General features: G+C 40.1%; 4 protein-coding genes across 7 annotated transcripts in view; 1 reads left to right on the plus strand and 3 right to left on the minus strand.

The window, feature by feature from the left end:
• Positions 1–775, minus strand: part of erbin (erbb2 interacting protein) — a 44529-nt gene extending 43754 nt beyond the window's left edge. Inside the window, 1 exon segment of the mRNA XM_029444237.1 lies at positions 162–775. The gene's annotated coding sequence lies outside the window, so the exon portion shown is untranslated.
• Positions 776–1679: 904 nt separating this feature from the next.
• Positions 1680–8159, minus strand: nln (neurolysin (metallopeptidase M3 family)). 2 transcript variants are annotated; one of them, XM_029444393.1, is made up of 13 exons: positions 8086–8159; positions 7281–7534; positions 6709–6857; positions 6148–6252; positions 5843–5945; positions 5601–5761; positions 4765–4900; positions 3515–3881; positions 3041–3242; positions 2747–2933; positions 2529–2657; positions 2145–2281; positions 1680–2064 (listed from the first exon to the last, which is right to left on the minus strand). In XM_029444393.1, exons 2-13 carry the CDS (start codon positions 7510–7512, stop codon positions 1915–1917), a joined length of 2058 nt encoding a protein of 685 aa, XP_029300253.1. In that variant the 5' UTR covers positions 7513–7534; positions 8086–8159; the 3' UTR covers positions 1680–1914. The 2 variants fall into 2 exon arrangements, with proteins under 2 accessions (XP_029300253.1, XP_029300252.1); XM_029444392.1 differs by having other exon boundaries at positions 7982–8159.
• On the plus strand, positions 8141–12973 carry sgtb (small glutamine rich tetratricopeptide repeat co-chaperone beta). 2 transcript variants are annotated; one of them, XM_029444396.1, is made up of 12 exons: positions 8141–8254; positions 9841–9956; positions 10219–10322; positions 10666–10741; positions 10854–10953; positions 11098–11202; positions 11319–11457; positions 11545–11607; positions 12030–12067; positions 12164–12247; positions 12457–12577; positions 12666–12973. In XM_029444396.1, the coding sequence occupies exons 2-11, from the start codon at positions 9857–9859 to the stop codon at positions 12566–12568; spliced, it is 921 nt and encodes a 306-aa protein (XP_029300256.1). In that variant the 5' UTR covers positions 8141–8254; positions 9841–9856; the 3' UTR covers positions 12569–12577; positions 12666–12973. The 2 variants fall into 2 exon arrangements, with proteins under 2 accessions (XP_029300256.1, XP_029300258.1); XM_029444398.1 differs by having other exon boundaries at positions 8148–8254; positions 9844–9956.
• A 909-nt stretch (positions 12974–13882) lies between these two features.
• Positions 13883–22004, minus strand: trappc13 (trafficking protein particle complex subunit 13). Of its 2 annotated transcripts, XM_029444394.1 has the most exons (13): positions 21868–22004; positions 20818–20886; positions 18200–18299; positions 18016–18100; positions 17814–17941; positions 17650–17722; positions 17298–17342; positions 16866–16883; positions 15241–15374; positions 14948–15146; positions 14559–14659; positions 14311–14458; positions 13883–14233 (listed from the first exon to the last, which is right to left on the minus strand). In XM_029444394.1, the coding sequence occupies exons 1-13, from the start codon at positions 21911–21913 to the stop codon at positions 14126–14128; spliced, it is 1254 nt and encodes a 417-aa protein (XP_029300254.1). In that variant the 5' UTR covers positions 21914–22004; the 3' UTR covers positions 13883–14125. The 2 variants fall into 2 exon arrangements, with proteins under 2 accessions (XP_029300254.1, XP_029300255.1); XM_029444395.1 differs by lacking the exon at positions 16866–16883.
• Between the last annotated feature and the right edge of the window lie 2590 nt (positions 22005–24594).

Raw genomic sequence — 24594 nt, forward strand, 5'->3', positions numbered from 1 at the left:
TATAGTGTTAAAATCGATTGAATTAATGTAAAGCTCAAATCGGACAGCGCCAGAATGGGACCTCAACGACACTCGGCTACGCAGCTAGCCGTGATGTTAGCATGTTGTGTGGGGCCCCCACAGACATAAGCAGTAACTTGAGCAAACAAAGACAGACTTACCTGAATTACTGTCGAGTCAGCTGATGTCCAGGCTATAGGCCAGTTGCTACTATCCAAATAATGTCAAGAAGTGGGCATTAGCTAGCTTAACTGCTTTGCTTGAGGTTAGTTCAATAGGGGGGTTTGCTAGCGTTAGCAGTTAGCTAATGTTGCCCCATTAAAGAGCAACTCGAAGCTGGCCCAGTGCGCACATTCTCAAGTTGTCTAACGTTGACGTCGCCAGTTGTTTCCACACCCAAAAGTATTTACCTTACTCAAACTAAACGACAGGTGAAGAAATTAGAAAAAAAGGGTCCTTAATTGGTAAGACTTAATGACAGAGAGCATTAAAAAAATCCAAAATGTCCACGACATTCAGCAAGGAAATACAAAAGACAAAAATGCGTACGACCTCCGGCAGAGCGAAACCTTTTCATCTAAAGTATGCCGCACACAGATGTTTTCAGTCATAATTTCCTTTTCGTTTAATCATGCAGCTTTGAAAGAGTCGAGTGAAGCTACATGGAGGCTGTTTGGGAGCAACATGAAGCGGAGGGTTTCTTCTCTGCGACCTCTGTGTCTGCATGTAGGAGTAGGCTGTCCACCAGAAGTCTCCTTCCCATGTACACCGAGCTGATGCTTTCACTATCTCACCACCTTTAATGAACCCCCCCCCCCCCGTATCTCCCCCCAATACATTCGCCTGACAACTATTTATTTGTATTATCTCTGATTAAGTCAAGAATAGGTATTCACACAGACTATCAGCAGGCAAATATAAGACAGTTTATTTAATCTACATACATAAAAAGGTGTTAGCACTATTTACAGTTTGATCATTTATAGCACTCAAAAGTAAATTGTTTTATTCACATAAATAGTCATTCTCAGCATAGAAAAAGTATTATGCCAACGATATTCATTTTTCTTTAGTGTTAAAACTCACATACCAGCATTTGCTATCATATAGCGCCCCCTGGTGTATATACAACTTTATTCCTTGCAGGGGAAATACTAAATAATGCAAACCCCCCCCTTCTTCGCAATTTGATAATGAACATATTTTCTTAATCCGGTTTTGGAGATATTTTCTAGCAATAGGCTTATTCGTTTTACAGGAGGGAAGTAGGGGTATAGATACATCACAGGTATTCACAGTAAGGTTTTGGAAGCCATCTTGTCTTATCACGTGCCGTTTTAAGATCCTACACTGCATGTAAGACTTCATGCCCTTGTTACTTTGATCACACACACACACACACACACACACACACACACACACACACACACACACACACACACACACACACACACACACACACACACACACACACACACACACACACACACACACACACACACACACACACACACACACACACACACACACACACACACACACACACACACACACACACACACACACACACACACACACACACACACACACACACACACACACACACACACACACACACACACACACACACACACACACACACACACACACACACACACACACACACACACACACACACACACACACACACACACACACAGTTAATGTCATTAGTAACACCTGTGCTTTTCTCACTATGACCAGTTACATGTCTGCTTTGAAAAAGGCCAATTGTGCATCATGATCCACTGTACATTTACAAATGCCAACAGGTAGAAAATATCCAGAAGAATAACTTTAACACAGTAAATAATACACTTAAGCAAAGGCATTCTACCTTGGTTTGACAAAAAAAGACTTAAAGAATTTATGAAATTACAACGTCGGTGTTTTCTGTGACTTGAGTCCTTTGCACTGAAAGAAGGCATCCTGGCACGGCCCGCGACCGAGGAAGGTTTTCAGCATGTCCACGCCATCCACAGAGCCACCAGCTTCCAGAATCACCCGTCTGTACTCCTTTCCAACCTGGAAAGACATTTTCCATTTCAGACATGATAGAGAGATAGATATATTTATATATTTATGCATTTATATGACGCACCCACCTTTGGATTCATAATGCCATCCTTTTTAAAACGACTGCAAAAAATGTCCATGGAGTACACTTCACTCCACAAATAGCTATAGTACTGACCATCATATCCTCCAGCCAAGTGGCTGAAACTGGCTGGCATATTGGTGCCTGCAGGGAACAGAGCTTTGTCAGTACATCAAAATGGTCTTTGTTAAAAAGTATTAACAGACGTTCCAGATAGAAAAGGTCACACAACAAAATTAAAAATGCAAAATCCTTGCCTGCCAACAGTGGGGTATGAATTGTATTTGAAATTTAACAATTTAAGTATTTATTCGTCCTCATAGGAGACGATTAAATCAAACCTTGATGCATATATTTCTCTGACTGAATAGTTGCTAATGTTACAACTGACCCGGTGTAGCAGGAACACCCAGGATGTCCTGGCAGTGCTTTGCGAACACCTCAGCTGTATCTGCACGAGGGCTGCTGTGTAGCGACTGGTCCACTTTACCGAGCACTACCTGACGCAGGTTCATCATCCCTAAAGAGGATTAACAAGTCAACACAGACTGATTTCTGTATACATGGTAAAGATTTGTATTTATTTTTCTAAACAGTCAAGTGTCTGACCAGTGTTGGCGACTCTGGATGCAATCAGTTTGTCGAGCAGACTCTCTGGAATCGGGCTGCCATCCTTGTAGTGGCGAGACATTCTTTTCAGAGGCTCCTTCTCCCAAACCCAGTTCTCAAGCATCTGTGAAGGCACCTCCACGAAGTCAGTCTCCACCAGGGTTCCACTGAATTCTGAAAAAGTGGTCTGAAACAAACACAGGGAAAGTTCAAACCCGATCCTTCCAATTATTATATAAAAACATAATATGCAAATGAGACGAAACTGCCGACAACGTCTTCACAGTGGCCTACCTTGGAACAGAGCTCGTGCATAACATGACCGAACTCGTGAAAATAAGTCTCCACTTCATGGTGTTGGAGGAGAGAGGGCCAGCCTTTTCTGGGCTTGGTAAAGTTAGCCACCATAGCCGCCACTGGAAGCCTGCGCTTTCCATCAGGTCCTCTGCAGCCGGGCTGCAGCCCAAAGCAGGCTGCGTGGCCATACTTTCCTTCCCTGGTGGGAGATAAGGTTGGAAAATGTCACACAACAAGGCTGAACATGAACATTAATACAGATGACATTACAAAAGATCAAGAGCCACACATTCCCCACTTCCAACTTCTCAATATGCTGCTTTTCTTTTTTATTTGACAACATTAGACATTTAAAAAGGCATTTATTTGGGCTCTGGGAACAATTGTCTGATATTCTATAGACGTAAAAATTCAATCAAATCAATCAATCAATCATTGTTAAGTTTCAGCTCTGAAGTGATAAATCTCTACCTTGGATGCAAGTCCATGTAGAACTGGCCAACCTCCTCTCCAGTCTCCGTGTCCCGGGCTGAATAACACTTGACATTTTCCTGCCACACATGAGCATGTTCCACCTCTGTGAACTTGAGTCCCAGCAGCTCCTGGTAGATACCAAGCAGTCCTTCTGTCACCACATCAAGAGGGAAATACTCGATCAGTTTGTCTTTGTCCACAGCAAACTTGCACTGCTCCACTTGATTCATGTAGTAAGGTAAATCCCAGGCATTGATCTGTCCATCAAACCGGTAGCCCTTCATCAAGCAATCCCGCTTCTTTAGTGCGAGAATATATTTCCTCTCCTTAACTCCAATGGGCTTCAGTGTTTCATAGAATGAATCTGTAGAGTGGTAAAAAAAAAAAAGGACACAGTTCACCTTATGAACAACGTTTCATTTCAAAGCACAAAGTCTCACTCACATAGAACAGAGTGGAATATGTTTAAATCTAAAAGACTAAAGCAGGATTTCTTTCCATTTAGTCACGTCACCCACGACTAATTCCAATCAATTATGTCTCAGTCATACAGATTTGTACTATAACTATAAATAATACATTAGATCAGGGGTGTCAAACTCATTTTAGTTCAGGGGCCAATGTGATCTCAAGTGGGCCGGACCAGTAACATCACAGCATAATAACCTGTAAATAACAACTCACAATGTTTCCCTTCGTTTTAGTGCAAAAAAGTACAAATACATTCTGAACTTAATCTTTTTACAAAACATTATGAACAACCTGACATTTCTTAAGAAAGAAAGTTGCAATTTTAACAATATTGTGCCTCAGTTTATCATTCACACATGTGTGTTATAACGTACAGATCACAGTGTATCTACGAAGGCACACAACATTTTATCACAGGTATCTGGAACAGTATTTTACTTTATGATCAAAACAACTCATTTTTACACTTTGCAAAGTCATCCAGCGGGCCGGACTGGACCCTCTGGCGGGCCGGTTTTGTCCCCCGGGCCGCATGTTTGACACCCCTGCATTAGAGTATGCTCCACTACACAGGAGAAGCATGTAAGTGCCACATTCACTACATTACATTCAACAGGCATGAGGTGTCGCGTTTCTCTCTTCTAGTTGAGCCACATCCATCTGTCCAATGAAGTTTATTTGTCCAATGCAAAGCGGTTATCAGATGGCTTCATCTTAAATTACACGTCTTTTATGTGTTTGTGTGCCCGAGTGGTGCGATGTCAACGAGCTCATACCTAAAAAGTCAGACACATTGCTTGCATTCTTGGCCATGTTAATCTCCAGCACATAGTTCGCATGGCTACTGTAACCAAGTAAGTCTGCGACCTTTGCCTTCAGTTGTATCAATTGTTCAAGGATCGCTGTGTTTACCTGGGAAAAAAAAAGCAAAGGGGTGGAATAACATATGCAGATCAGCTTATGTAGACAATTTGCAAAATATCTAATTTTTGCTTATTGAAGTTGTCATCCTTAAGATTTCAGTCTGCTTCGTCAGAAACACAACAGAAGTTGTTTTAGTAAAGAAGTCATCATTCTGTGAGCAAGGGTCAATTTCAAGCTGCACAAGTAGCGTCCATTAAAAGCAGTTGGTTACACTGCAGACGAGTTGCAGGTGTGCAGACTGTCACCTGCACTTCTTCATGCAACAGCTCGTTCCACTTTGCGTTTCACCAGTTGAATGCTTTTAATGTGCAGGCAGCAGTAGGAAATGTTTAGTTTGCATTAGCAGTAATTTAATACAGCTCTACTACGGCTGTAGGGGAGTGAACAGTAAACTGTCAGGCAGAGATCAAGGAGATGAAATTACCAACAGCAATGCTGGATAAAGTGCATGCACCATCTTCTCTTATGTCCTTGTGTGTAGGTCGGTAATTTGAATTTGAGAATGGCGGACTCCATCATGAACATCTTAAGGATTACAACTTTAAGCATAGTACTTGCAAGTAACAGCACTATTTCTCCAGATAGAGCTGCAGGTGAACAGTATATGCACCAAGTTAAAAACAGACGGTGTTCAGGGAAGTGTAGGATGTACAGATTCCTTATCAGACTCATAAGTCTTATAAGTTACCTCTTTACACCTGCTGTGAAAAGCCGTTTCCATCTTCCTCCTGGTCTCAGGATTGTGACACCTCTTCATCAGGGGGAAGTAATGGGGATATTCAAGTGTCACTTGATACCGCCCATCTGCTGTCTTGTCCAGTCCATTGAGAAAGCTATCAGCTAGCCCACCTTAACAGAACGTCAACAACATAAATGGAAATAGGCAATTATAATAGCAGACAGTCCACCAGGCTCGGCTTTATGACTTACCCAATTCATTCTCAGAAAACACAAGAAACGTATTGTCCTCATTCAGATTCTTGTTAAACTCTATGGAGAGTTTACATATAAGCTTGGAGCTTCTTTTTATTTCCTTTGGAGAGAAAAGGAGAAGACAAGGAATATTGTTATTGTTGTTATGATTAGTGAAGAATTACAGAATTTGTGGACAAAATGTAAACACAAGGCTGGCAATTGCTTGTTTCCTTTAATATACAAACTCTTTAAAAAAAAAAAAGGTAATATACCTGTCAAAACTAAAGTAGCTTTAATAATCAGGTCACATATTGCATTACCTCTTGCATGTCTTTAGACAGGTGCAGTCCTTTCCGCTTGCCTAATGTAACAAGTCTGTCTAAGAATCTCTTTTCTTCTGGTGAAAGGTTGTCTTGGAGCTTTTTCTGTCAAAAAACAAACAAACAAACAAACTTCTAATGTATTCACTTGCATGTATCATGCTGCAGGTCAGACAGCCTCTCCTGCATGGAGAAACATTTAGCATTGGCCAACACCGAAAAGATCAGATTGAATTTCTTTCCTAAGCTAAATAAGAACCAGTGGTGGGGGTATAACGTTTATACCAAACCCTCATTTGACCCCCAACACTTCTACTGTAAACACTCCAGGCCTTCTCGTCCACCTGGTTGCCCTGTGGCTGACATACAATGTGAACATAATATATAATTGGCAAAGCTTCTGTGATAAATGTATCAAATTAGCTTCCACGTCTTCTACCATTAAGATAACTTTACCACTGTGATCTTAGAGGACTAGAGGTTTGATAAGAGGTGTGTTTTTATATCAACCCCCCCCCCCTCATGTTGTGAGTGTCCAAGTGGATGTGACATGAGGCGTACCTGCAAGGCTGTGATTCGCATGAACACATCTTCCCTCATACTTATCTCCACGTCAAACTCAGACAGTTTCTTGTCGGCCTCCGTGCTCGCTGCCCGAACCTCTTTAGAAGGACAAACGTATTGGGGGAAATCAAGGACATGGAGTGACGCTAAGGGAACAGAAGAAAACACAAAAACAGTGAATTTTGTCTTAAAAAAATCAGCTTACTAATACTTTATATCATCTTATTTTAAAAAGGCTACATGATCTCCTTGTTGTTGTTGTTTTTAACAAACTTTACTCTAATAGGATTACATTGTGTGTTTGTTGGGGACCATTTTCAGATGCAGATTAATACACATTTGGTGCTATAGTTAATATTTAGGTGTACAGTATTTAGGACTGACAACTACAGTGACCAGGTTCATGATAATGAAGGACCATGTCAGCCAGTGTAACAGCAAGGCTCACTGATGTATTTTTAATATGTTTTAGACAACATTTGACTTCTACGGCACAGAGGCTTTGGCTACACATGTCATACACTTGGTAAGAAAAATGCATATCACCAGATTTATCCTGAGACACTTACACGCATAGTCCAGTTTGGCATGAGCCAAGGCTTTCAGGGTGTTTTCAACTGAAACATTTTCTATCTTTAGAGATCCAATGTCATCATAGACCGCTTTTACTCTGTTAATCAAGCTGTCTGTTGAGGTCCTGATATCATCTGGGGTCAGGTCCCATCTCAGTGCGTTTCTCTTATTTCCTGCCTGAGAGGAGCGGTCTCTGGCAGACATCACAGACCCACTCTGGATGGTCATTCTCCGGAAAGGTTTAGAGACGCTGTAAATATTTAGACATCCCAATTTAACTTCAAAGTTTAAAACATTATTACAGTTCGGATTTAATTTAAACAGATGGCACTAGGCCACAATATATTCAAGGTCACACTTTAAACGTGCTTTGCATTTTTTCCATGCTAAGAGGTGTGTCCTTTTCCCCACGTCTACTCAGTGTAGAGTTTCATGGCATGGCAGCCTTTCAAACAAGATCATAAATTGCAAGGCAGCTGTGACAAATCACTGCCAAAACTTAAATACATATCAGAGAGTTTCCTTTAAAGTGCAGGAAGCTATACTTTTTATATATACCCGTTAAAAAAATTATTAACAGGTGTTAAATTAAATACACAGCAATTGCCAATAAAGTCAGTGCAGCAAGTCGCACTGGTGTTAAATAACCAGACTAAACACGGCAGATATGAAGCGGTGCACTTGTCCTGAAGCATACCTGCAAAGCGCTCGGCAGACTACAGCTCTTAACGCACACATGCCAGTGGTTTCATGCGTTTTTCCGTGCCAAAAAAATCCCCCCTCCACTTTCTTTCCTCTTACTGTAGCTCAGTCCACACAGAGCAGCAGCAGCAGCAGCGGGCACTCTCTCCTTTGAAATGTGGAAAACGTTTCTTATTTCCGCTTTTAACGCGCAGGCGCCGAAGATGCGATCAAATCCGACACAAGTCCTCATGACGCGGTAGCAGCAGACAGCTGGATAAGAGCGCAGGTAGGTGGGCGGGCAGGGGGGGGGGGGATTCTGAATAGCATCCTTTGACACAGTGTTATTTATAAATTGGCTTCATAGGGTTTCGTGGGGGTTTTGAGGTCGACCTTTTCCTTCCCCTCCTCGCGCCTGTTCTGCTGCCTCGGTGACAGAGGCTTGTGATTGTTTTTAGCCAGCATCACACGAGCTGCACAGTGCGCGAGCCTTGTTCGGTCCGGACGATTAGCCTAAAGACGAGCTTCATATGACAAACACCTGCCTCAGTGGTTGTGTTTTCTTGAATGCATTGTATTTATTAAAGTAGCCTGTATAATGGTTACAAAAAAACACATTTCGTCTCCCATTATGGTATTACATCACAGCTTCTGCATCACTGCATGTACGTGTGTCAACACAAACTGAGGGAGGGCTGTGTCAGCCAGACCTAAATGAATCTGACAACGATCATCAGTACGTGATGGAAATGTGAGGCAGTGTTTGTATCTGCAATCCATTTCCCCCATATAGAGTCTATTTACAGTGCATTTAGTGGCCTTGTTTGCCCCCTCTGCTACTAATATGTGTGCGACTGCTTTGGTCAGACAGAGAAAAACAAATTGCAAAAGCCAATGCCTTTTTCTTTTTTCTTTTTTTGTTCTAATCTAAAATAATTGTGCTTTCATCCTCCTGTGAGTTGTCTTGGAAACAAGAACCAGATGCATCAGCAGCATCATCTCTTGTAGTATTCGTTGGAGATAATAGAATAATAACTACATTAACCTGTAAGGGGGCCCCTGGGTAAAGTTCTGCTGTTGAGCCAATATTGTGGTGATTTAATTTAATACCACTTTATTTAGTGGGTGGATTTGAACAAACCATCAAAAAAAACAACCATGTAACCACCACATACTGTACTTATACTTATATATTGTCTGCAAGTGGTAACTTTTTGTATTAAGAGTACAAAAACTAATGCATAAATAATAATAATCGCATGAACTAAATACCCTCTTAATCACCTTCTTGCTATGAGTCATGGAGTCCGACATGAACCACAGTCCTGATGAAGCAGATGAGCAGGGCTTTGACTGTTAAATCATATTTAAACAACATTAATCAATATGAATAAATAGTACTTTGATTTTCTGCTTATTTAGTCATGAATATCTAATGCTATAGAGCAACACTTAAGCCAAGTTTACAGAAGCCGCCTGTAATACAAGGATCATAAATTCCTGTTTCTTACCATAAATAAATGATCAAATGTGTCAGTTGATAGATTGTCCCTTAATGGTTGTTAATTCAAAGTAACTTCATACAGTTCATTTTATTTACAGCCTTTGCTACCGACATAGATGGAATCCAGTGACGTAGAAAAGGACATTTCAGATCCATCAGCCTCCATGAACGCACTACAGTATCTATTCTCGTATAAATATGAACCTGTTAGATAAACCGTAGATGTTTGCAATCTGACCAACAGTTTAACTATAAAAGTATTAGTTATGCATGTGTTTTATACACGTGTATAAAGTGCCACCCTATGAATAATACAGTCATTTCTGTGTGGGTGCCTTTCTGTTTCATTCCAAACAACTTCCTGTGTGCAGCAGTTTCTAGATAAAAATGGCAGTGGAGCAGCGTCTGGCATTCTCTATTGTGCAGTTCCTACGAGATCAAACACATTGTGGTGCTTTGAATTCTGATGAGCAGGAGAGCCTTGAAGGTAGGCCATCTCGTTGTGCACCTTTACTTTACAAATATAGGACAGCGTGTGTAATATACTTATGTTCTTCTCTCCCAAAAGAATCCCAGTTTAGGGCATACTGTGCAGTATTTGCGGTGGCGTGTTTCAGTCGTATATGAGGACGTTTTGATTTCTCTCTCTGAATGTGCAGCCAAGCTCTGACTCACCAAAATAATTATGTTGAGACCAATTGTTTGGCGTCCATCTTAAAATGTCATTTATCTCATCAACATCTCTGCAGTTGCGATACAGTGTATGGAGACGACCTTTAAGATCAGCTCCAGTGACTCCCATCTAGCTGTGCCACAGCCTCTGACAGATATATTCCTTAATTCCCTGCTCAAGGTGGGTACTGCACCATCCGTGCTTTAACATATGATGGAAGTACATCATTTTATCATTATGAATTCAGTATCTGGGATCGGGATGAAGCTAATTGTATGTTGCATTATCTACAGTCAACACTTTCTCATGCCAGACATTTAGGCTTTTTAATATCACTATTACTATATCATACTTTGAGGTGTGGCCGTGCATCTGCTGGGTATTAACCAGCTTATATATAATAGAATCATCCTTAATGATATGAGTTACACCTGTGCTTTATTCTCCTGTCAGGTCAAAATGTTTACAAAAGTCTTTTGTTTACAAGTTCAAGTTCTAACTCTTTTATCTTGCATGTACTTAGAATGACAACGTTACCATAGCAGAGAGCTCCCCATCTCCAGAGGACATCGAACGAGCAGAGCAACTTAAGAATGAAGGTAAAGTTAAATTCATTTCCAATCCGATACCTGTGCCTCCCTCTGTAGCATCCCTGGTAGCACCACCAGGTAACCACAATCTGTCTTTGTGTCCAACATTACAAATGTTTAGGGAACAATCACATGAAAGAAGAGAACTACAGATGTGCAGTGGAGTGCTACACAAAGGCCATTGACCTGGACCTAAGAAACGCCGTGTACTACTGCAATAGGTATTTACAACAGTCATCAATAGTCGGTGATGTTGTGTCGCTAGACGGTGCTCGTCAATCTTCCCTTGAGCGTTATGTATCTGAACACAATGAAACAAGCCAGGATTAGAGGTAAGCATGGGCTCTGAATGTAACACTCTGCAGGGCTGCAGCGCACAGTAAACTGGGAAATTACACAGAGGCAACTGGTGACTGTGAGAGAGCCATTGGGATTGATCCTACCTACAGCAAAGCGTACGGGCGGATGGGGTGAGTTTACCGTTACACACTTTTAAAACCAGTTTCTTCGGGTATTTGTAGATAATCTGCCGCATCTATTACAAGGTCTGTGAATGAAGTCTGTTCCTTTTCATTTGTGCCTCCAGTTTGGCTTTGACAGCCATGAACAAGTATCCGGAGGCAATTTCCTTCTTCAAGAAAGCTTTGGTATTAGACCCTGAGAATGACACCTATAAATCCAACCTGAAGATTGCAGAGCAGAAGCAGAAAGAAGCAACCAGTCCAGTAAGTAAAAACAAGCTTCCTGTTAGCTCTTATTGTGTTACGTAACATCCTGTATGTTTGACCTTTGTCTATGCATGTGTGCCACAGATAGCTGCTGGATTGGGATTTGACATGGCCAGTTTAATCAACAACCCTGCTTTCATCAGCATGGTAAGCATGAGTCCTAATGTGTGCACTGTACATAACAAGCCTGACTGTGTCATGGAGGTCACTGCTGTTCAGGTTTGTCCCTGGAGACAGGTGCTTGTTTTGTCACACCAGATCATTTCCCTTATAAGCAGCATGAGTGACAGTCGGCCCGTTAATCAACCGAGTTATTGTCTAGTGGAAAGGGCCGTGTCTGGGCCCGGAGAGTCCTGACTTGCTAAACGTTGACACATGGGAACGTCTGCCAGGCCAAGAACGCTTCTACAAGCATGCCAGAGTTTTTACTGCATCATCAATGACAAGATGCATCTAAATCAGAGAGCTGTGTATGATCCTGCAGCACTAGATGATACATTGATTTCCTCAAACATATGTAATCTGAACACATGTGACACAGTGGATTTAAGCTTGATTTCTGTTTACAGGCTGCAAGCGTGATGCAGAACCAACAAGTACAACAGCTGTGAGTGTCAAAAGGGATTGATTGCAATTTAGAGTGTAAGTGCGTTTCACTTCCAACATGCTTTGACTGACTGTCATTGTGTCCCTGTGCGGTCAGTATGTCGGGAATGATGTCTAATGCAGTCGGGGGTCCTGCAGCGGGAGTGGGTGGACTGTCAGACATCTCCAGCTTGATTGAAGCGTAAGTACAGTCAACTCAAAATGAAAAGACTGTTTGCTTATTCATTTGTGACGTATACATGTTTAAATATGGCACTCAGGTCTGAATATGAGGCTTCCTGGTGATGTTTCGAGTATTAACGCTTAGCTAACCATCTACTGGCAGTATGTACTCTACAAACACGAGAGCGAGAGCGATCTTCTTTGTGACAAAGTTGTGTCATCTCTCAGGGGTCAACAGTTCGCCCAGCAGATCCAGCAGCAGAACCCAGAGCTGATCGAGCAGTTAAGGAACCACATCCGGAGCCGTTCGTTCAGCGGCAGCGCCGAGGAGCACTCATGATCCACTCAGGTGTTTTATTGTATTTATACTTCAAACCAAACCCTCGCTGACCGTACATAAATATATTAACGTGCATTGTTTTTTTTGTTTATTTCAGTCTCACGCTTTTTTTTCTCCGAGGAAGGGCAATCATATGGCGCAATTACAATCTCTACACCCATTTCTTGAAATCAAATCCCCGGCATAGCTGGAATGAAGAGACGAGGATGGGGTTGAAGGCACGTTACTGTGACTAAAGACTTTGGGGCGGAGAGAGATGAGGGCCTAGAGACTGGACCATGAAATGAAGCATCCCACACATGTAGGGCGAAACATATTTGAAACACCTTATCATAAAAAAAAAGAGCCAAGAACTCATCCTGCCTCCTGAGGGACATGAGTACATTCTTCTTTTTAGTGCTTTCACATTCTGCAGAGATCGTGTTTTATATGTGCTGAACATACTGGCCGCTTTATGTTCTCAGTTAAGGATCCTTCTGTCTAGTCATGATACATAGAGGGTTAGGGAGGAATGTACTTTTACAGCCTTGCAGGGAACATCTCAGCATTTTCTCATACAATAACCGTCACACATCAGGTTTATAGTGCACCTTGTTTAACAGACAGAATAGGCTCTACTTGTTTATTGGGACTCACTTCACTGCTTTTCAATGAGCACTACTTAACTGTTGATTAAGACCATGTAATTGTATAGCAGTGTTTGCAGCCTGCATTATGTTGTTATTGCACTTTAGCAGAAAAATAAATATTCCCCCCTTTAAGCATATTTAATTGTTCATGATCTAGATTGTTCCTTTTGCATGCTCTAAATCTGGTATTTGAGATGAGATGCTTTATGGAAACAAATGCTAGGGCAGCACAATGTTTTGTCTAAAACATGTGAATAAATGTCTTGAAATTGACCAACGAGTCATGCTTTTGTGTCTTTATATATAAAAGTGTGACATATTATATTATATGACAGAAATGTGCCTGAGGGACAATCTACTATCGTTGTTAATTTGATATTTATGTCTTTTTACGATCACCATTTCCCCGGTTATAGTACATGCTCTCGCAGAAAGCTTCCACATGCTTTGCATTGTTAAGATTCCTTAAGAAGGACCCAGTACGACCGGTGATAAGGTCAATCTCTGTCCACCATTTAGGACAACATGTTGCCCGTGTGTCAGAAAAATGTGGCTTAAAACTTCAAGAAAAATCCTAAAATCTACACATTTGAAGAAAATATGCTCAGAGCGTCACACAGAGTAATATATAGTCCTAACAATAAATTGCACATTTTCATAAAATACTTCCATGCACACCGTGGTATACGTTTTGAAAGGGAAATCAAAGATCACAGAGATTTTATTAACATTTATGCACATTTACATAATTATTTTTCAAAGAAAGTGATTTATATTATTCACAACTCATTTTAAAATACAGTTTTATCCCCTCAGGTTGCAAAAAAGAGTGAAATGTCAGCGTCATATGCAGAATTCCACGATTGGTCCATTCATATCTAAAATGCAAAAAAAGAAAAAAAGAAAAAAGAAAAGCCAAATTAAATTCCTAGCACTCATTGTTCGTGTACGGGCAGACCACACACACTTGTGCGATGTCGTCGTATTCGTACGTCCTCTTCAGAAATGTATCTGTGAGTCTCAATCCTGAAATACTCTGAAACAGAAGACGTGAAGACGTGAGCGAGAGCAGCACGAGGATATGAAGAGTTTTCCTAACAGTTTGGATCGTACCTGCAGGCCCTGCACGGACGAGAGGAGTATGAGGGGCAGAGAGAGGAAGGCACCAGGACTCAGTTTGCCCAGCTGTCGCCCTGATACACCACACCAGTGGATCGACCTGGTGTTGCACATCTCCAGCATCAGGTCCATGGTTCTTTCGCTTACGACGAAGGTCACAAAAGAAGTTGGTTGTTAGTGCTACTGGGTCGGGCCTGTAATTCAAATGATTTAATCATATGTTGGGCTGGAGATGTTTTTACCTGCAGTTGGTGATTTTACAGATAATGTCAAACGGGTCTTCTAGGTTGACTGTGTCAGGAATCATCTCCAAAGACAGTCTGATGTCTCCATACCCTGGAGCCTGGAAGAGGATAGTGGTGTTGTTGTAATACTCATTTCAGCCACAAGAGGCTAAAGTACACCTCTGCTCCACAGGTCTAAATAGGACTAAGAGCGTTCCACGTTTTCATCTGAAAAAGCTTTTATTCCACCTTTTTCACTAAAGTAACTAAAGAAATGATCCTGGCTAAACATATCTTTTTACAGATGGAGAACGAAATGTAAAGAACTTAGAAAGATAATCCTGCAAAACTTATTTTTAACTGTAATTTCAGCAATAGTGCACATAAAGGAAAAAGCATCTGAATACCATTCTTTGCAGCTGACTGGTCTGCAGCCTCCCTCTCTCCCCGAGATTGGTCTTCCACACGATGTCAAGCTTCCCTATCACCGTCACACCCTTGATCACGCCGGCCTTCTCGGCATACTCCGGCTTCGGCTTCAGGCAGTACAGGTACTGCCGTGTGTCCATGGGCTGCAGGTAGGACATTTTGCCAAATGTGGACTCTCTGGCAGTGAAAAGAAACGGATGAGAGTCGAGTGTACAAGGCCGACGGTGAAAAACAGTAACGAGAAGGAATATAAAAGATAAAGTGCTTTTACCCGTCATCTCCATCTGCCACTGTGTTGAGCTCTGTGACGTTGTACATCATGGAGGGCTCTAGAGAGACCTTCTCCATGAACATCGGTGAGGTGGTGATGTTCTGGATCTGAGCCTCCAGGAACACTTCATCTGTCTGCAGCGGAGAAGCCCCGAGTCACTAACTAACATGCGTTGCTCACAATTAAAAGTGCAAACACATTATCTCCGAGGCGAACTGAGCAACGTATGCACTTTATCATTAGGTGTTAAGAGGGGTTAGGCTTGTGCGAAATCCTACTGTCTTAAAGGATAGGTTCACATGTGTTCATGTCTTATTCACACGCACATGTGTACGTTTCACCAGTTACTGGTTGCTGTAATATCCCTCCTGTCCTAAAAAAAATCCCTTCAAAAGTTCTGTGGTTTGTGTCCATCACTTCCACTTCCACTTCCACTTCCACTGGATCTTTTAAAGTACGAGCAGGAGGAATGAGCTGCAACTCTTTTAACGTACGCATGAGCATGTGAGCAATGTCTTGAGATTAAATGTGAACACATCCTTTAAATCTAAAGTGACGTGGGAGTCGTGGAATGAATCGACAAACATCAAACATTAATCACATACATTTAATTCTATTTAGTTTGCTCAGTGGACCTTTGAGGACATTGTTAGTGCAAGTGCTGACCAGCACAGTATACAGTAGGGGTTGCACAACCACTGATTTGTACCAATCGACAGATCTCGCAAACATCAACTAGTTGTGTGTTTTTAATAATCATCATTTAGAGCGGCCATGACGTCTGCATCAGAGACTTTGAGGAATAAACCTTTGCTCTCTGGATTTACAAAAGACAATGTGTTTGTTAGTTATTAATATTAAAAAGGAAAGCAATAATAAAGTTGTATAACTTAAAGTGTAATCAATAACCTAATATCTGTCTCTGGCACCTTCACATGGTGTTTGTACAGGATTGTAAGGCAACTAGTTGATGCTTTGGAAAACACTCTGCGGTGCTCACAACTGTCACATTTTCCGTGCAACCTCTACGATACAGCGAGACACAATGAGAGGGAAGCAGAGATTAGTTCATGCCTTGCAATTCATAACATAAGAACTGATCACGACCCGTTCTGAATGAGGTTAATGTTAAATCACAGAGTGCAAAGCCATTCCAACCTGGTGAGTGATTGGAAGAAGAAAGTCATTTTGCTTTTAGAATCACGGACAATAAGACCTTTAAATTGGTCGCATAACACCTTCAACCCGGCAATACGGAAGTTAAGAATAAGAGTCAAACGCCGTCATTCACGTCTGCAATGTTATCTTGACAAATAGAGAATAAGAACCACAGAGCAGACACATAATATCCCCAATGATTACACACGGTATTGTCAATGCAAATGAGTTTGCAAGAAAGCATGAGCGTCCAAAGAAAGGGCAAAAGAAAGAATAATGGAAAGTATGTCAAGGTGTTGAGCTGGTTTATCTTTGTTATTATTATTTAGCCTTTTATGTAATTCATAGATTACTTTCCATTCTTCTACTTTGCACCTCTCTATTGGCCCCAGAAAGACAAAGTCTGCTGCACCAAAAAGGATTAAGAGAAGCTAATGTTCAGCGATGAGAACAGAAGGAACATTTACCACAGAACTGAGGTCACTCTAATGGAGAAAATAAAATACAAGACATAATAAACAAATGAAGTTACATGCCAAGGATGATGACAATGAATATTTGCATACCGCTAATATAAAAAGCTACTGGTATGACAATGAGAAAGAAGCTTGTTGCCTCTGAGGAAAACGCTTGATCTCCAGCTCACGAAACAAAACAGCTTTTCTGTCGAGTTGACGTTTCTGGAGGTACAAGGGTTTCCCCGGAGACTATTCTTATACTAACTGCCCCTATTAGCATATGGCAATGCTCCTAACTATGACATGAAATATGATATGAAGCATGTACAGTATATGGTACAGTAAGAACTTGTCATACAATACAGTTCTTCTATTTGCAGAAGGACGTGGTAACACACACGAGTGCACAGAGTGTGTGTGGTGTCTGAGCGGCTCACTTACCTCCGCATTGTAGAACTTTGTCTTCACGTCGAGCGGCTTCAAAACCTGATTGAAAATAGATTGTAAACTGAATGCTGTTGGTTTGTCACACTGTACCTCCATGGCGCAGGAAAGAATTATTCCAATGTGAAAATGATTTATCAAACTGGAAATGATACTGAAGACGTTGCTCCACAGAAGAGAATACTGTCACAATTACTTCACAAACTGAGAGCTGAACACGGCGAAACACCAAATCCACAGCGAGGACGGTAATTGCATATTCCCTGTTGTAGACCTGTGACATTTCTCAAGTCTCCTCCGAGCTCACACACCGTCTGTCATCTAATGACAACGCTCAAATATAACTCACCTGGAATTTGAAGAACTTCCGAAAATAGAGCTTTTCCCCGTACTGAGTGGTGTAACTGACGGCACAAACTAAGCTGGAAGTTGGAAGAGAGGAAGGAAACATTTAGAATACATTAAACACGTGTTGCTTCCATGATTTGGTCAGTTGGGAGACAAAATACTCACATATGGGTCCCAATTTCTTTAACTTCGTGGTGGATGACATCATCGATGCAGCACTCAGGTTTGAGCTCCGCTACTGCAGAGTTTGACGCCGAGAGGTTGAGCCTCTGCGAGCTGGTCTGTAGATCCGCCTGCAGAGGATCAAATCACAAATCAGAAAGTGTAATAAAAGAGTGTTGCTTTGGTATTTCCTCTTGTGCAGTACCTTCACAAGAATGTCCTTCACAACTTGGCTGCTGTCATTGTGCACACTTATGTAACTGGAGAAGGTCTCGCCGAGGAAAATATTTCTGTGTAATGCAGAGACGTGGGAAAAGTCAAATCTTTGAACTTTAAAAAGAAAAGTTATTTTGTGTTTAATTCTCCTAAAACTGATTGGTGGTTATCACCCAAAGTTCTGCGGTAATGTTAGCATCTCTCCCAGCATTAAAGCCTCTGCTCCTTTGATGGTGGACGGGTCCTCCCTCATGAGTTGACCAAACAAATCCCCTATAGGAGGGAAACACACAAAGAAGTACATGTGATATATATATATATATATATATATATATATATATATATATATATATATATATATATATATATATATATATATATATATATATATATATATATATATATATATATATATATATATATATAACTATATATAACAGGAGTTAACACTCTAATCATCTCTGCATCAAAGAGAGAAGTCCTTTAACCAACGAAGAAAACAAGTGCACACACATTACTGATATTACTAGAATAACAGTCCTTGTATGTAAATTCAAAAAGGGACAAGTCACACATAACAATATAGAATTCAGTCTTTTTTACCTGCATGCAACTTTAACATTTTATAAATTGGTCACAATATAAAACACACTTCTATCCCAGTAGATCTGCTTGTAACATCCAAATATTAATGTTCTGTGTAACTTGAATTAAACTGAACGTCACAGTCCGTACTAAGCTGTCTGTCGGAGGACTGTCTAAATATGTAAAGCTGTAGAAACACCTATAAGGTTTTATTAAAGTGGTGTATTGTGTGCACTGCAGGTTTCAAAGCAGTCAGAAGGTTTACATCTTATGCTGTGATCAACTCGCTGACTAATATAATTAATACTACTACGACTCCTAGAAATACATCTCTACTATTAATAACAACAATAAGATCCATCTGGAAGATCCTGCAGGAGTTAAAGGTGCTACATGATAGCAAAGAGTGACATGGTTTTATGGATCTAATGTCAAATTCAACTAATTAATCTCTGTGAACTTTCAGATGAGTCGTCACTTCATTGCAACTCTTGTATAAATAGCGACCGAGCCTACAAAAGTTCATCCTGATTTACGATTTGTCAGGAGTTCAGTTACCAGAGCAGCGGACACATTTCTCTGTGCTGTAATTTATCAGGGGGGGAAAACAAACACTGAAACTCTCTGGAGGCTCGCCATCTAAATTTGGGAGAACTTTCTGAGACTGTAAATCTGTAATACTGATAGTTTCCATGGTGGAGAGGAGGTCGAGTGGCTCGAAGTTGCTCAACGTCCTGCTGGATCCATTCCTCATCGCCTAGATGTTTACTATCTATATATATATATAATTATATATAATTGTTTCATCCTAATTGGTCTATTCAGTAAACACAGCATCTATTACAAGTCTGTCCTTCCAGAGACAGGGATCCCTCCTCAGGCTTCTAACATTATTTCCCTATTAAAGTGTTTTTTGGGGGGTCTCAGGACAGAGAGTGTCGCATGTTGTACAGATTGCAAAGCCCCCATGAGGCAAATTTGTGATTTGTGATATTGGGTTACATAAATAAAATTGACTCGACTAGATGTGGACTGGATTCTATTTTGTAAAAGTAAATAAATTACAAATTTAGGAAAATTCTCCAAAATGCTATACGCTACCAACACTAGCATTATTACATCAATTCTCATCGCGCTGACTTGAGTGGGATGTTTGTGAAATCCTAATGCAACCATAGAAAAGCTGTCGGTTCAGAGTTTTATTTTGGGAGCAGGAAAAGCAGAAGCAAGACGTCCACTTAAGCCTGGACTCGGTCCTTATGTTGCTTCCCTTTGTGCACATTATTAGGAAATAGTGATTATAAACTTCTCTAAAATCCAAGCGATCATATTTTGAGTATTTATAATGATTAGTGCCCTTTGTTCTTGTACATGCCTGTAAAAACTCACAGTTGATATTAAAAACATAAGACAGCTTCTGCAACTTTAGGAAGCTTCCAAAAATAGATTTCCTTTGTAGCCGTCATGCTGAGACTTTGACTGAATTTCTAAACTCAAACTGACACTACAGTCTGTTATGCTAATCTTTGCGTTTCTCTCCTTCAGATCATTACTAGGAGCCTTGTGACAGACACACTGACAGCATTAACAAAGGCAGCGCGGTGGCTCAGCGCTTTGAACCTGAGCCCGGACAACTGTGTGGAGTTTACATGAGAGCCCTGTCTTTCCAACAGGTGCTCCGGTTTCCTCCAACAGTGCCAAGACATGCAGGTTACTTGATCTAACAATGGATCTTAAAGTGATGACTCACCAACTATTTGATTAACTTATGTAACCTTCATGGGTATTCTCAAAGCCTTCCACCTTGTGTGCTGGCTGATGCTGTTATTTTACTTATTTTGATATGTAGCTTCTTTGCTTATTGTTGTATACGTTTATTATTATTATTATTGATCAACAGTAGAATCATTTGCAAAATCTGTTTCCCTGACAAGATGCTCTGTGTGGCAGGGATCAGACTGCTAGCTTAGAGACACTGAAACAACAAGCGGAAACATCAGCAGATCCACAGCAATAAAAAAGTCAATATCATTTAAAAGTGCAATAACAAATACAGGTTAAGGAGGCCGTAAATACGCCATTAGCTACTGCAGGTATCATACCTCCTGTTGTCTGTACATGCTGGTAACCTTACACATCTTCTACTGTGGATCTGTTTAACGGAGAATTCAATTGCATACAGATTCTGTCTGGGAAATAAACTTACCTGGCAGATCTCGATCTTCACATGTCACTGGCAAGTTTGTGAAGAGTGTCGGTTTTGTTAACCGCATCACTGTAAAGTAAAGTGACATTAGTTAGTGATTGGACACACAGGTCTGTTAGTTATTGTGGTGATGTTAATCTCTACCACTCAGTATATCCTAGTGCCAATAACTTCAGTACTAATCATAGGGTACTGATTAGAAATTGCCCTGTGTTGTGCATAGAGGCAGTCATTAATGCAAATAATAACATTTGCTGTATGGAAATACATGTATTTGGTTTACATATTTCAACACACTTTGCTTCCTCGGAGAGCCACAGAACTCACAAGTATCTGAAAGTGTGAATGCTAAACTGGTTAGTCATTATGATTTACTGGTATAACAGGTATATTTTTAGCAGCTGTGAGCTTGTAAAGACAAATAACACGTGTGTGCAATGGATCCATATGCAAGATCTGGTCTCAGTATTTATTGTATCTTTTAAATAAACAATTTAAACACATTTTTAATGGGTAAAAAGTCATCAGAAACAGAATCAAGTGTAATGGCTAAGTAGCTGCCTGACACATACTTTGACTGTCAGGAGCTCTCCACGTACTTATACACAGTGACACGAGCATATACAGTTACAGACGCATAACAAACACAGCTTACCAAAAGATAACAAAGCTACTGAGTATTTTAGGGCGTAATTCACTCATTAAGAAGCCAACTTTATGCTCCTTAGCTAAACCAGCTAACAACAGTAACGTTAGAGCTGATATTATGGTGTATTTCTTGCTGTAATATATTGCTACAGTGTAGTTTCGAGCTCAGCTTTGAGGTCAATAACAATAACAAAAACACTTTAAAGCTGCACCTGTCAGTTACAGTCTTGATTGCATATGATCGACTGTAAAAGTGTATTTTTGTCTTAGCTAGCGCTGTTAGCAGCTGACAGCAACAACAAATGACAGCAGCGGCGAACTGACATATTTAACGCTAAAACAACATATATCACATATATCTATAATCACTATCTTTATGCTGTTGAAAGAAAAATAAAATACCTTTTAATGCGAGTAGGTGTTCCTGTTTCGCTTGATTTACTTCCATTTTGACAGAGTTAATTGTCCTATCGGGGTGAAGTTAGCTACTATGCTAGCTGTGACAACTACAACAACTTTGACCTTACAGGAAGTGCTTCTTCTTCTTCGTCTTTTGATTTGGGACGCTCTTAAGATGAAATGCTGCCTCTCGCAGTCAGAGGTGGGTACAACAACAACAGATCATTTTAATTTAATTCATTTTTAAAATTTTAATTAAATGTGATTTTATTTTATTTTATTTTATTTAACTTTATTTTATTTTATTTTATTTAACTTTATTTTATTTAACTTTATTTTATTTTATTTTATCTCCTGTAGATGGGTTTTAATGTCTGAGTGATATGATGTGTTCTAATGTACCCTTTTTGATAGCAGATCACATGCAAACCAAAGACAAATGTCTGCCTTTTGCACGTAAAAAGTATTTTCTATTCAATTTTATTCAATTTATTTTTAATTTCTCTTTCTCGCCATTGCTCTCATTTTAAAGAAGGTTCCACACCAGGTATGTGTACACCATTTATTAAATAATGACAACATAGAAAGTGAGCTTGTGAGCAACAATGTAAAATGCATTGTCTCATATCAAGTTCAAATTGAAAATATCTTCTTCTTATCATGTTACAATAATTACAGAGCAGCGTTCGTTGGCAATAAAAATCTTACGCCTCAAACAATGTTCATTACATATCCATAAAGAAAATTATGCAAGTAAAACATAGAGCTAAAATATAAACAACATATCAATTGGGGCAGACAGTATTGCAAATGAATAAACTGAATGTAAACAGGAATTTAGTAAATGTAGGCTATATGCATTATGAGAAGTAATAAATATTATATATATATATATATATATATATATATATATATATATATATATATATATATAAACAGGTGTAAACAATTGTAAAACAGTAAGTAGAAATTGTATTGGTGTAAAGTGACTCTTTAAAGGTAAAGTGACAATAGTGAAGAGCTTAAAATATGTCAGCTAAAAGATGATTCTCCCATACATATTATATAACTGTCCTTATTGTTGGAATTTAAGTTGTCACTGCTTTATTTTCTGAATCTACATTGTGCTTTATCCTGAAGAGTTAGTGGTGCTTACGCTGACCTCTAGTGGTAAGACCATGTAATACATCAGGCAATAACAACACTGCAGCTTTAGTTTAGCAGTTTAATAACAGAAGGGACTTGTATTATTTATAATGACAGCCAAAATCACACTAATAAAACTCTTAAAAGCCGAAACGTTGTTAATAAAATTACAAGTCATTATATTACCTAATTAATCAATCAGATAAATTGAAATCCCCCACTTAGCTTCATCCAAAAATAATCAAATCAGGATCCAGAAAGCTCGGCAGGAGAGGGCCATATGGTGTTTGATCTCAGCAAAATCTGAGAGTATTGCTTCTTTCACTGCTTTGTTGTTGCAAAAACTGCTGAAGAATCTCCTGAACAAGATTGCTAGGGAAGAATACATTAAATAAAAGATATGAAGAAGAACAATCGAACAACTTGAATATGGCAAACAAGAATTCTAGGAATACTGGCACTTCCAACAACATTAAAAACAAAGTTCTTACATCTTGTGAACATGTTTATCAGTGCAGTTTTCATGATGTTGATTGAACACCTGTGCACAACAGGATGTGCCCGCAATTGAGAGTTGAAATACTTAAAAAGATTAATTAAAACTTGAAGTACAATTTGATATGAATGAATATCAGTGAAACAAAACAACATTTTCTGTCGCGGTGACATGTTTACAGCTACAACTACAGCAAACACTTAAATACACTGTAGTAACATGTCATTCACATCATTGTTAGACATCCATACTCACATAAACACTTTCAATTTCATCTGACGCTGACATTTGTTTTGGAACAGGATGCCAAAGACAATCAAGCCAAAAGCCAAAATGAGAATGTCGAGGGAATTTGCAGACTTTGCTTCCACAGACAGTGAGCTGTAAGGTCCACAAACACTTCCATTACTACAGCAGAGAGAGAAATTAAGTTAGGAGGTTACATTTCTTGCATGGTTTCACATTTGGCATCTTGATTTATAGAGCAACAACTCCAGAATCATGCTTTTGTTATAATGTTGTGTGAGATTGCTTGCGATTTGGGTTATTTTCCTGAAGAAACGATGTGTTTCCAGCTGTCGGAGCACTTGCAGAGTAAGGAGCAGTCATTGATACCAATGATGCAGGACGTCAGACTGAGGATCAAGATTGCTTTTCCCATCCAGATATGAAAATGTTTCAGGGGTGAATCACAGCAGAGAACCAGGAAGCAAGAAGCCAGCCGGACCAAGAGCAGCACGGTGAAACTGCAAGAAGGGAATGATTCAGTGTTTAATTAATAACCACCTCATATCCCTCCCTACCTGCAATGTAAACATTAGCACAGTGCAGACGCCCGAGCAGCTGTGCAGAGACTACAGGTCAGGGATGTGGAAGCCTCTATGGAAGTCAAACCCGGCACACATGCGCAGGAACGGACAGAAGCAGAGCCAGCAGCATCAGACCAGCATGCACCAGCTTCCAGGTGTGTGTCTTCTGCTTCCAGATGAACAGCCGCTGCGCACACACACACACACACACACACACACACACACACACACACACACACACACACACACAGTTGAGTAATAAATCACGTAAGCAGCGCA

Source organism: Cottoperca gobio, chromosome 12 (genome assembly GCF_900634415.1).
Source record: "Cottoperca gobio chromosome 12, fCotGob3.1, whole genome shotgun sequence".
Taxonomy (NCBI): domain Eukaryota; kingdom Metazoa; phylum Chordata; class Actinopteri; order Perciformes; family Bovichtidae; genus Cottoperca; species Cottoperca gobio.